Genomic DNA, 13,281 nt, shown 5'->3' on the forward strand with positions numbered 1-13,281 from the left:
TTTTTCCAGCCTCACACGCCTGGGATTAATCTTGCTGCTACTGCAGTATGTGGCTGAATTCCTCTTCCACATGGCTCGCCTTTTCTATTTCACAGATGAAAACAATGAAAAATTGTAAGTGCTCTGGCGTGTTCTTTGGGGAAAGATCTCACTTCCTTGTCATGGCCCTGGGACAGACCGCCCGAAAAGGGTGGCCTGCAGGCGGCCTGTTTTCCTCCAGATGGAAGCTGCAGCCGCAAAACCACATGGCCTCCCTCCGTAGGAAAAAGAACCCGAGAAAAGCAGGTTTTTTCTCTGCCGCAGAGGCGGCATGAGTGCCGCCACTGGCACACTTGTTACATAAGCGCCGCACGGCAACGTGCGAACACCGCACAGTGTTTATATAACAATGGCAGTGCCCTGTACACAAGGTGTCACTGGTCCCTAACCCCAGAATCACCCCTGGTAAGCCACTTATTGGCGGTATGTACCGAGCCCTGGTTAAGCAAAGCTTCTGAATCCCACCAACAAGCCTTTTAGTGATTCTGAGGGTGGAATCCCCACTCCAATATCACTTGTGTTTTAGATTTAAAATTGCATAACAGTAATTGTTTATATAATTTTTAAAACCTATCCGAGGTAGCTGTGTTGGCCATAGAGCAAAATACAATAACATCCATAAAACATTGAAATGCACAAAATACCCAAGATACAATGCTGTTAAGACTAGTAGGATACAAAGTTTAGAAAATCCAGGCTTCAGTAGTTAAAACTCAAAAAACCTTTATTAAGAAACTGTAGATCCTGTCCAGTGATGTCCACTGAAAGAACTGACCATCAAATGTTAGAATTGTCTAATGAAGCTACACACAGTTTCAAATTTCAGGCAGCATTAATTCTTATTCGCTATAAATAAACACATTTCCCTTCCTGTTCCCATACTGCTCCTTCTTTGTTGCTTGAGCAGGCTTGGCTCGTGTTACCTCCTGTTATGATCTCAACAACTGTGCCTGAGATCACCATTTCTTAGCAATGCTATTTCTCCTGTATCTACATCATCACACCCACTTCCCAACATTTTATGGCAAGCAGCTTGCCTGTGAACCCCTGACAAAAGATGCAAGTTTTTTAAAATTGAATTTATTCTATTGCTTTTACAGAAATAAAATTATAAGCTGCTTACATTGCACATATTTCCATTGTTCTTATTACCTTGTACTATTTTCTTCTTTAATTTCCATTCTGCTCTTTCTTCTATACAAACTTTCTCCCCGCACTCTATAATCCCCTCTACTACAATCTTATTTAGTGTCTTATAAACCAAATTCAAAATTTCAAGTAATGTTCTAATTTTTTAGTATTTGTTACATTGGATGTGATATGAAATCTCCTTTACCCCTTCAAAACCCACTGTTTTCCCCCTCGTTAATTCATCAATCTTTTTGTTGATTTAACATCTGCTCTATCTATTTTCAATGAAATCTTCAGTTTCTCCATGTATCTTATTTTTTCCTTTTCTTAGTTTGTTTCTATAAATACCGACTTTCTATTTTTCTTCCTGTAATTTTTGTATTTCTAGCTTTATTTAAATCATCTTTAGTTTTTCAGAAGGCATTTATTTATTTCCCACGTCTCTTCCCAGTATTTTAGGATTGGAAGCCATTCACTTTCCAATGATTTATTGTTGACCATAAAAGTTAGTCTGTCCATTTCTCTTCACTCACTTTTTGTAACCAATCTTCAATCTATGGAGGATCTCCTAAATTCCATTTTTTGCTATTGTTAGCCTAGCTGCTGTAATTAAGTATAGTAGTACTCACCTATATTTGTTCTTGTCTTCTTTTCTTAAGGTGGAGGTCATATTAAGCAGATAGAGCTCTGAGTCAATCGGAAAATTTATCTTAAATATTTTCTGAATTGCACATTGATCTTAGCCCAATACTTTTTTTATTTTTGTACATCACCACCACATATGGTATAATGACCCAATTTCTTTATGGCACCTCCAGTATTTATTTTCTCCTACTTAATAATAATAATAATAATAACAACAACTTTATTACGGCCATTTGGCCAGCACACTACTTAATAAATCTTTAGTTTCAATGGTGTGTAGTACCACCTACAGATGCAAGCTTTTGAAGTTCTACTGGCTTCATCAAGCAAAGGTGTTCAAGACCATGAAAGAGAAATGATGATATTGAAAAATATGATATTAGAGTCATATTTTGTCAATATGCTGTTATTGTTGTTCTCAGTTAAGATAGTACGGAGGGATATCCATGTACACATGGGTCATTCCTCTCTTTTGACCGTGTAAGCTCTGAATTGTAAAGTCCAGGAAATAAAATTTAAATTCCATTAGCAACACAAAAAGAAGCCTCCTTTGAGATCCAGGTTGTCTCCACATGACCAAAAGGGAGGAATGGCCTCTGCCTGCATGGATATTCCTTGGTATCATCCTAACTAGTACTACAATAGAAGCGTCTTGATGTAAGCTTGTAACTCAAATATTGTCATTTTCCCCCTCCTGCATGATTTTTAACACCTTTGACTCATGAAGAAGCCAGTGGAGCTTTGAAAGCCTACATCATGTATTTTGTGCATTTTGATTGATCCAATAAAGATATTGCTGTTTTTTGGAATTTGGATGTTATTTTACTTTGCTAATATAATTGTTAAGTAAGCTGAAGCCTTGCTCATAACTCTGATTGTGTATTTCATGCACTTGTAAAGTCCGGTGCAGATCTTGGAATTCTGACACCATTTGCTTTCTTTCTGTGCCCAACTTAAATATATTTTGCCTTCTGTCCCTGAAATCACTGTGCTTTTTCATCAGAATATATTTTTGCAGTTATATCAGGTTTTTCTGTTTTTAAAAGTTAAGAAATAAGCTTTATTGCTATGCTCAGTATCAAGGGAAAGCAAACAGGCAAGAAATCACATGGACGGAAGCAACCACCCCACCCAATACATGCATACCAATCAGAGCCAAATCTTCCTTCTTCTCTTCATAGTTGGCAGAGTTAACTGATAAACAAAGGTGCTTAGCATTGTGGGATAGCTATATACTGGGCCATTGGGTGGTAAATATTAAGTCCCTATATTGGGAGAAAGGCAGGATATAAGAACATATAATAATAAAATAAATAAATATTTGCAGAAAATAAGCGATCAGATTGGAGGGAAGGCAAAACATATCTCTCTCTCCTACTTTGGTAGCAATTGTGTGGCATATGCACCTTCATTTTCCAGTAGCTTTCTTTTCCCAATGCTGTGAGAATTGAGGAATTCTTGGAAGCTAGTGACCAAAGTACTCTCATAGGGAAATAAAGTTACAACAGTGCTGATGTCCATGCATGCAGGATATTATAACTGATGAGATACTTGGGTATTCATAAAAAGACATCCAAGGTATGTGACTTGCTTGTCACAACCTGAAAATTCTTGATCATAGCTTATTATTGGTGGATCTTCATATAGTAAGCAGCAAAGAGTACTGACTTGAGCTGCATGGTCCTTTGATGCAGAAGCTGGTCTTTATTTTCTGGGTACATTTGAGGAGTGCAACTGCATGTTGGTGATTTTGGAACAGTTGCTGTATCCTGAAATGCCTTCCAGATAAGAGTGGCACATTTTCACTTGCTGTTGTTAATAATGGAATTATATGTTTCTCTTCATAAGGTTCCATGCATGGGCAGCGGTGTTCGTCATCACTCGGCTTTTTACCCTTACCCTTTCTGTGTTGGTCATTGGTTTTGGGTTGGCGCGGGCAGAAAATCAAGCATTTGACCCTGAGAAAGGAAACTTCAACACTTTGCTTTTCAGGTAAGACTCTGACAAGTTCTATGTCTACCAGGCAAAGAAAGGGTAGATTTAGTAAGTAGGAGAATAGGAATTCTAGAGTCACTTACAGTAAGTCTAGGCAAATGTACTGCTTCCTGTGTCTTATCAGTGGTTTAGAATGGGAAACAGCTGTAGGGTGTGTATGCTCCCTCTCTTATGCAGACTCTTAACATGTTTCCCTTGCTGGTTTTAAACACAGTTAAATATTAAAGAATCCTTCATCACTAGTATTTAAACCAGAGTTTTACTAGCAAATCCTGTTCTGTTTCACAGCACTAGCTGTGATTGTTTTGCTAAAAGGGTTACCTGTGATCAAGGCCAGCTGGCGAAGGGATAGACCAGTGATGGTGAACCTTTTAGAGGCTGTGTGCCCAAACTGCAATCCAAAACCCACTAATTTATTGTGGAGTGCCATGTCCCTCTGGCTTTCTAGTAACAAACTCTGGCAAACTCTGTGCTGGGGTGATGGCACATGTGCCCACAGGGAGGCCTCTGAGTACCACCTCTGGCACACATGCCATAGGTTCGCCACCACTGGGATAGACACTCAACTTCACACATCACTCCCAGTTCCTACCCAGTAATGTGTGATGTTTCTGATAAGTATTCAAGTACATTACATATATACCAGTTTGTAGCCTTCCTGGAGCCTTTTGGATATTTAAAATGCTCTTAAACACTGTAACCTATTATTGTAGTGTGGCCATACATATGATTATAGATCTTTAACATTGTGAGATACCTTGCCTTTGTAAATAAAGGCAGGTGCCCTTCACATTAGTAACAGTAATAATTAGCTTATTTTTTTGTAAACAAACAATGTAACTCCTTATTTTGAAGGTTTTATTGACAGCTTGCTGTAAATCCAAACAGACTTCTTTGGGCCCGAACAGACAGTGCTTTTAAGACACTTTCTGGGTGGCTTCAGACCACAGTGTTTAGATGTCATGAAGCCGCCTGGAAGCTGCCCAGATGTCTGTGGTTTCATGATGCTCTGGAGGCATGACATTTGCACGTCGCAAGGCGCCTGACTGTCATGAAGCCACAATAAGGCTGCGGCGGGGGTAGCAAAGCTGGCTTTTCCCTGGCCACTCCTTTTTCAGCCAGGCTCAAGGTGGATTGGAGCTGTGGCATGTGGTTGCCCCAATCCAACTTCAGAAGGGGTGACTTCAAGCCACCCCTTCCTGCCCATCTGTTTTCCCCTCTTTGTCTGCCAGGATTAGTTTTTGAGGGGCAGAGAAAGGGCTGGTGATTTGCGTTAGTGGTCTTAATATCCCTTTCATTAAGGAAAAATGGCTTGGTAGCAGAACAGTTAAGTTAGTGTGGATTATTTTGTTGGTTTGTGGATTGAGGTGCATCCCTCTGGTAGCTCCTTAGAAATAACTGACTATGTAGACGTCATGGCTCATTCCATTCCCAGCCTGACTCTCTTGTCTTCTTCTAGGATGTGTGTGTTGCTTTTGGTGTGCTTCTCACAGGCGTGGATGATGTGGCACTTTATCCACTTCCAGCTACGGCGCTGGCGGGAGTACTGGAATGAACAGTGTGCTAGAAAAAGAGCTGCAGCAACTGTCTCTGCCAAACAACAACTGAAGCCCATGAAAAGGGAGTCTGGTGAGCATCATGCCTGAGCAGACTCACAATTTAAAGCTGTATCTGATGTTTAACAAGGGTTGCAGTGTGCTGTAGTCAGTCAGTTATATAAATAACTGAAAAAAACTTTTCATCAATTAAACAGATTAGTTGGATAACAGATTATATTTTCAAAGAAATATTTTTAACATTTTTGATACAAGTTTGTATCAAAAATTCAATAGCATCTCTGTAAAAGAGAAGATAGAATAGTAAGTTGTGCATCTGCTGTGACATGTCAGGAGCAGACAGAAGATTATACTTTTTTTCAGACCTGTTGTTTTCATCAATATACTAGTGTATGTAGACTTGACTCACTTTTTAAAAAAAATACTTGATTTGTGCACCAGTCTTCCTGGTGGAATCCCAAGGTAGCTAACATTTATTTAAAATGTACAAATAATTGGCTAAGATTGTGTTAATAAGGTGACAATTCTGATTTATACCACTAACTAGTTTTTCCTGTGTGGTGAGTGCTAATGACAAATAAGGTCCTTTGAATGCTGTACAGGTACAGCATTCCATTTTGGTCTGTCAGTGGACTAAAGATGCCTACCGATTTCCTTGTAGTTTTTGCTACCAGAATTGTGTGGTAAGCGATCAGATTTAATAGCCCAGAAAGTAGTTCAAGATCACAGGAAATGGCTGATATGATCCTGTAAACTGGATGGATGAAGGCTCAGGACAACTCTCCAAACAGAGTTCCAAATCTCATTTTTTAAAAATAAATAAGCATGTCTTTTTAAAAATCAAAAGCTAATTGCAGACAATGCTAATCTTAAATAGCCTAGTCTGCCCCTGATGGTCCTACTCCATTTGTCTGTTCTCTATATTTTATAACCAGTATAACTATTTTAAGCATTTAACTGTACTTGATTGATATTTTGTTGTCGGGGGAGAGTTAGGGACTGTTTTATTGCTTATGTTATGTTATGCTTGATTATTATGCCATATCATGTTATTTTAATATATGTAATTTGATATTGATAGCTGTTCTCCTGCCATGGATGTGCTGGGATTGCCATTTTAATTATTATGCTATGTTATGCGGCCATTATTATGCTATGTATTTTGTATTCTTTATTATTATTTTTTGTATAATTACTTTATTGTTATAATATTGCTGTGATGTATTTGATGGAGAGGTGTATTTTGTATTTTTGATATCTTGTTTTGTAATCCGCTTTGATTCTGCAAGGAAAAGGCGGAATATAAATAAATCGTATTATTATTATTATTATTATTATTAATAATAATAATTCTCTTTTTTGTCACCCTACTCCACCATAGGCTACCATGAAAATGGAGTTGTAAAATCAGAAAATGGCACCTCACCACGGACCAAGAAACTCAAGTCTCCTTAGAGCCAAAGCACATCTTGCAAGGGATATTTGAAGAAATGAGGGAGAATGCAAAATTGAAGACTTTGAGAATAAGGAACCTATTTCTCCTGTCTGTCCTTCCAAGTTCCACCTCAGATAGCTTAAAGACACATTATGGAAATATCTCATTTTCTCTTGCCAGATAGTTTGCAAAAACCAAAACCTTCTCATCTTATAGTGGGGTTTAAGAACACCAAACAGTTCCTCCATCTGATGTACTACCTTATTGTATATTTTTCTCTTATCCTTCAACATATTTTTTCTTGTTTTCCTGTTTTCCAGATTTTTGGCCAACAATTTATTTTTCCAGAAATCTATTCCTAACTCCTTTCACCACCCCCACCCCCACCCAATTCTGATTGCATCTAGCAATGCTTCCTATTGCAGAGAGCAAGTTTTTAGGATATTCCAGGCCTTACGAACAATGATAAAAATATATATATGCAAAGATCAGTATCAGAGATTGGAATACTAACTTGTGACTCCTGTTGAATTCTGGAGAGTTAAGCAAATGCAAAGGTCTTATATTTCATATGCTTTTTCTGCCTAGCACAAAATAGATTTACTAATGTCTTAGCAAGAAGGGAATTCCCTTAAAACAACAACATAGTGACCTGCTGGTCTAACAGCTTAGTATGTGTGTGACATACTTTCCATCCCTACTAGCCCAGAGAATTTTGCTTAACCTGTAGTGCCTTAGTGAAGGGAGCAGTTTCCTTATTTAACATGTGGACAGCTTCCTTAAAATATTTATTCCTATGTAGCAGAATTCTTTAATGAACTGCTGGTGTGATCTGCATGCCTGGCTCTATCCAAACATAGGACAGCAATATTGTTGTGCATATTAGTGCAGCCCTATGCATATTTACTCAGAAGTATATCCCACAATATTCAAAAGGGATTACTCCCTAGTAATTGTCTTCAGGACTGCAACTTCTGACTATCTTTTCCATTTCTCCTTTTCATAAGTTTTGCCTAAGGGGAACTGTGACCGCTGATATTCTTTTTCTCCTGCTTATTACATGGGTTTTTTTCTATGGTGGATGCCAGGCAGCCCAATTCTTAACTCCTTAATAATTTGACTGAATTATGAATGTAACGAGGGAAGCTGTTAAATAAGGGGGAATTTCTCCACCCATTTAGTCATTTGCTCTTAAAAGCTGGTGGTTGGTGTTAAATATAAACTCTACCTCAGAGGCCACCGTTTTCTGATTTCTACATTTCTTCTTGTTCTTAAACCAGAACTAGAAGTGACACAGTAAATGGGAAGAAGGAATTGGTCCCTTACTCAAAAATAATTTATGGGTTATTTGTACTGCTACACTGTTTGCTTTCACAAAAAGGCACTCCTATCATTTATACAGCTGAGGTTGCCTCATTCAGCAGAATTAGATATGAGTTCTAAGATGTACTCTAAGACCCATCCTGATGTCAAATGCAACTGGATCGCCTTATGAAGTTTCTCTGTGAAATCCCTCTGAATCATTTGATCTGAAGATGGGACATGAGATTTCTTTTCTCTTTTGCCATAACTGGTAATAGATAAATTTCCCTGTGGAGTTTTCCTTTACTTTTACAACAGCAGTTCTTTCTGACTGATACATGATGAGGAGGACATTCCTGCTTTCACAAGGGAGTGGGAAGTTGCCGGGACTGTTGATGTACAATTGTGAATGCTTCTTTGTTTTACTGAAAGTTAGCCTTGTGCTGATGCAAGAAGGAAGTACCAGGTTGGGAAGAAGTACACAGTTTATAGGTTTTTACTCATTTTGGCAAAATTGGAATACAGGTTTCACTTTGAATTTCCTTTTTATGCGTGCTTTTCTCATCCTCAGTTATGTTCCTAAACCAAGTTGTGATCCTTAGAATCAAATGCAGTACAGTAGCCATGTGTGTTGCATGGTCTGGACATGCTTACCTGGATTGCCACAACTCTGTTAGGCCATAATGTAGAACTGGTAAGGTGCAGTCACCTTGGTGGTTTCCAGGAACAGCACTGCCTAAGCCACTTATTGCATTTGACTGATCTGACACCATGTATACCTCTTCCCTCATTCTTTTATTGTGCATTCTAGTTCTGCTTGCACTGCTGGGTAAGTATTAGATTTTCCTTCTCTCCAGATTATTTAAATATTTGAGCTGAAGCAAATTTTACCACATTGTGCCTGTAATCTCTTAGCTCTTGCTGAGTCCCAAATATACCTCATCTGCATTTCTGTATATAGAAGCTGGGTAGACAATGGTGCTATATAGGTCAGCTATGGTGAGGTCAAATTAGCGTCTGTCAGTTGAACCAGATGGAAACCAAAGACATATCCATGTTAATCTGGAAAATCAGTATGCAAAGAGATCTTGTAGCACCTTTGAGGCTGAGAGAAAGAAGTTGGTAGCATAAGCTTTTAGACTTTCATAGACTTAGAAATCTTATGCTACCACTAATTTCTCTCAGTTAGGTCCAAAACACATTACAGAAATAATCCAGTTTGAGACCGCTTTAACTGTCCTGGCTCAGTGCTAGGGAATCCTGGGAATTGTAGTTTATTGTGGCACCGGAGCTCTCTGACAGAGAAGGCAAAATTTCTCAAAAATTCAGTTCCCAGAATTCTATAGCACTGAGCCAGGGCAGTTAAAGTGATCTCAAACTGGATTATTTCTGCAGTGTGTTTTGGACCTTAGGGGTCAAGCAGATAGGAAAAAGCGGCCAGAGGCCACTCTGCTGCAATTAGCCAGTGATCACCTGGGGGCCATGGCAACCACATAGCCTACTTTTAAAGCAGGCTCCCACCATGGTCCTGAACATGCTGCCAGCATGGAGCATTTTTTTTTTTTGCACTCCTTTTTCCTACAGCCCGAGGCGGTGGCCTCAAGTTGGCTTCCAGCCACTCCCAGGGCGTGCTTCGTGTGAATGTCCTGCTCCCAAAGTGGTCAGAAGCCGCTCTTATCTTGCCCGTGTGTTTCAAGCCAATGTCTCAAAGGTGCAACAAGTTCCCTTTGTGTACAGTCATGCTATACTTCTGCCAACTTCCTTCCTACAGGTAATTGTACACTATTCCAAAGACAGATCACTGTTCTAAATTGGGAGTTCTTATCATTTCATTGGGATCCTGAGCTGCTGTGACTGCACTCACCTTTACCAAATGGGGCATCCCTTATTTTGCAGCTACCTGCAGCAACCACCAGTCTTCCATCTTGCAAAGCAGTTCAGAGGATCGCAATAAAAGCTGCAAAAAATAGCCTTCCACCAGCTCAATTTGTCCCACACAATGTAGCATATTACAGTTTGTGAAAGTGCCTTACGTTGCTATATAACCTTCAGTGCCTTGTTAGCTTTCTTTATGTATTCCTTTCTCTGTATGTTTTGGTAAATATATACACTAGTTTAACTTTTCATAAAATTGACAGGTTTTGCTGAACCGAACTGTCTCTATTTCTATGCTTTTTTGACTGTAGTTTGTCTGTTTTGGAAAGTATAAACTTTATCCTCGTTGGAGCACCATTAGATACAATCATATTTGTCATGGTGTAGCACAATACCATACAAACCACAGGTTTTCTCACTTTCTTTGCAAATCGGTTTCTGTTTCTTGCTTTTAATTCCAGATAACTATTTCTAAAATTACAGAAGATGCAAGAGTTTCATTTCTGCTCTGTTCTTAAGGTCCTTTAGTAGGAAATGCTGATAGAACTGGGTGTTATATTTAGTTCTGTGGTTTTGCTTTTGGGTGTATTTTAAAAACTGCCCTTGTAGAGGCTTCAATTTGTTGCGGAAGATATATACGTGTACACACACACACAGTCTCCTCTTTGTGTCACTTTTTACCTCCCAGCACTACATTGCTTTCACACTTTAAAGGGAAAAGATGGCCTTATTACAATAGAAATGAATGCAGTTTGGGAGCAAGTATCTTGGAGAATTTTCCCAACCCTGTCTCTCCTGCCTGTCTGCCTTAGCCACTACGATATGTATGTATGTGTGCACATACGTGTGTGAAAAGAGCTTTCCAGAAGCATCACAGAATTTTATGTAACATATATTTTCAACTGAGGAAAGTCTTCTGTATGAGAAAGGGAAAACAGGCATAGCCTTGTGCATATGGAAATGAAAGTCAGCATTGCACTGCCATGCCCCATATACTACCTCTAAGGATGAGCAACTAAATAGCTTGTCTAGGTTTGAGTTCCCTTGTGAGTAATCTCACCATGGGAGGAGGAAATGGGGATAATAGATTTGTAACTCACCCATGTTCCTCCTCTTCCAACATCAAGTACTCTGAGAAAAAGAGAACCCCATAGTGCTTTTCCTGCCTGTCTTGTCCTTGGCCACTGAAGATCTGTAACACAGTTTTGAGATGTAACAAAAAAAAAAACTTTCCAAAGCTCAATAAATCAGTCTTTGCACAGCAGGGCATTAATACCTGTATTTTTAAAAAGAGCTTTATTTGGGTGTTGTGTTTAATTATTCATTTAGGAAAATGGTCAAGAAAACTGAATTTCCTTTAATGTGTTTAATGCCAACTCCTGGAACAGAATGCAAAAGAAACAACTTGTGGTGATGGCAAATACTTGATTATAAGTACAGGTGAACTATTCTTTTTCTATTGCTATTGATGAAAAACAATTATCCTGTAGCTGTACACTTGCGATAATGATTTTATGTCTTCATTATCCTAAGTGCACAGCTACACCAGGATTGTTATTTATGCAATATGTTCTGTTCTTCATGCAGAAGCTATATATTGTTACCACTTTTCTGCAAGGGAGGGATACACCGAATATAATCTGTGTGGTGTGTACATGGTTGCCATTAATATTTCTTATTTTGCACCAATTTTAAATAATGCCTGCTTTCCATTTTTAAGTTTAATCTGGATGTTTCCTGGGAGGGAAAACAATAGCTTTCCCCCCAAAATTTTCTTTTTGATGTATTTCACCTCTACTCCTGAAAAATGCAAGTTGTATTTTTGTGTATAGTTTTTTATTATTGTTAATCCAATTTTTATATTAAAAAACTATTTGTGACACAATATTTTCTGAAATAAAAAAGTATAGAATGATTAAAACTGCTACTTCAAGAACTGGTGCTGGCCGTCTCCCCCCACCCCCAATACTGGCCAAACATCCATCTAAGAAAACATGGCTTCTTGAAGGTTGCTATAGTAAATTTGTGCCTTTGGTTCATCCTAAATTTGTCTGGCTGAAATAGAGCAACAGCCTTAGAATATTTTGGTTAGTGCTATAGCAGACAGAAGGATTACATGTTCAGCCTCTGGTCATTCAACCTTCTTCCTGAGACTATTTTAGCTAGGAAATTCTTCCCTACTAGTATATGTATACAAAACTAGGTTAAAGAAACTAGTGTTTTAAGATAATTTCATGGGGATACTTGTTTGTCAAGCGACATAATCTATAAAGGGTACTGACTTTAGAAGCTTTGGAACCTGGATAGTCTTTTAAAGTCCCTAAGGTCCAAAACACACTGCAGAAATAATTCAGTTTGAGATGGTTTTAACTGTCCTGCCTCAGTGCTATGGAATCCTGGGAATTGTAGTTTATTGTGGCACCGGAGCTCTGAGACAGAGAAGGCTAAGTCTTACAAAACTACTGTTCCCAGAATTCCCTGGCATTGAGCCAAAGCAGTTAAAGCAGTCTCAAACTGGATTATTTCTGCAGTGTGTTGTGGACCACACCCAGCAAGCTTTATATTTATTCAGCCTAAGATACCTCATACATAAAGGATAGATCTGTGTGCAGCATTTACATCCTCTTGCATTTTTTTTTTTTTGAGAAAGGACAGGATATTAAATGAAACAATGATGTCTTATTTTAAAGTAGTATTTCATATTGTGTGCTTATATTAAGTAGTACACAGAGTATTTTTTATCGCCTTTTCCCCAGTGGTTTTGCATATTAATGAAAAATAAACTCACCATGACTTTAGTATTAACTGCTGCCAAGTTGACATCAGTTTATGGTAATCCTATGGATGAGAGACCTCCAAGTCATCTGCTCATCAATAGCCCTGTTCAGGTTGTGCAAACTCAAGGTCACCTCAACATTAGGATGACATTAAGGGCTGTTTGACAGTGGAACACACTCCTTCCTCGGAGTGTAGTGGTCTCCTTCCTTGGAGGTCTTTAATCAGAGGCTGGATGGCCATCTGTCGGGTATGCTTTGATTGTGAGTTCCTGCATGGCAGGGGGTTGGACTGGATGGCCCTTGTGGTCTCTTCCAACTCAGCAATTCTATGTTTTTCTTGATTGACTATCCATCTGTAATGCGATCTTCCTCTTTTCTGTCTGATACTCAAATTGCTAGGTTACTTAGAAGGTACCCACAATTTAATACATAATAGGGAAATTAATTTAGTTCAATTAAAATAGAGCAATGGTCAGTCTGCAATCCAGCTTTTGTCTAATGATTCCAAAAAAGAACTCTCAGAATG

At 38.6% G+C, this 13,281-nt stretch overlaps 1 protein-coding gene across 3 annotated transcripts in view; it reads left to right on the plus strand.

Annotated features, from left to right (window-relative positions):
* Window positions 1-10,257, plus strand: part of LOC149313458 (translocating chain-associated membrane protein 2-like) — a 59,503-nt gene extending 49,246 nt beyond the window's left edge. For 2 of the 3 annotated variants that reach the window (XM_089519128.1, XM_089519131.1), the window contains 4 exons: window positions 10-114; window positions 3,664-3,807; window positions 5,270-5,439; window positions 6,748-10,257. In XM_089519128.1, the coding sequence (XP_089375254.1) occupies window positions 10-114; window positions 3,664-3,807; window positions 5,270-5,439; window positions 6,748-6,821 (493 nt within the window). In that variant the 3' untranslated portion in view covers window positions 6,822-10,257. The remainder of the gene's footprint in view (window positions 1-9; window positions 115-3,663; window positions 3,808-5,269; window positions 5,440-6,747) is intronic. The other variant, XM_089519130.1, reaches the window with a different exon arrangement.
* Window positions 10,258-13,281: the final 3,024 nt, after the last annotated feature.

Source organism: Sceloporus occidentalis, unplaced genomic scaffold (genome assembly GCF_023333645.1).
Source record: "Sceloporus occidentalis isolate IW3139 unplaced genomic scaffold, rSceOcc1.0.p SCAF_4, whole genome shotgun sequence".
NCBI lineage: Eukaryota > Metazoa > Chordata > Lepidosauria > Squamata > Phrynosomatidae > Sceloporus > Sceloporus occidentalis.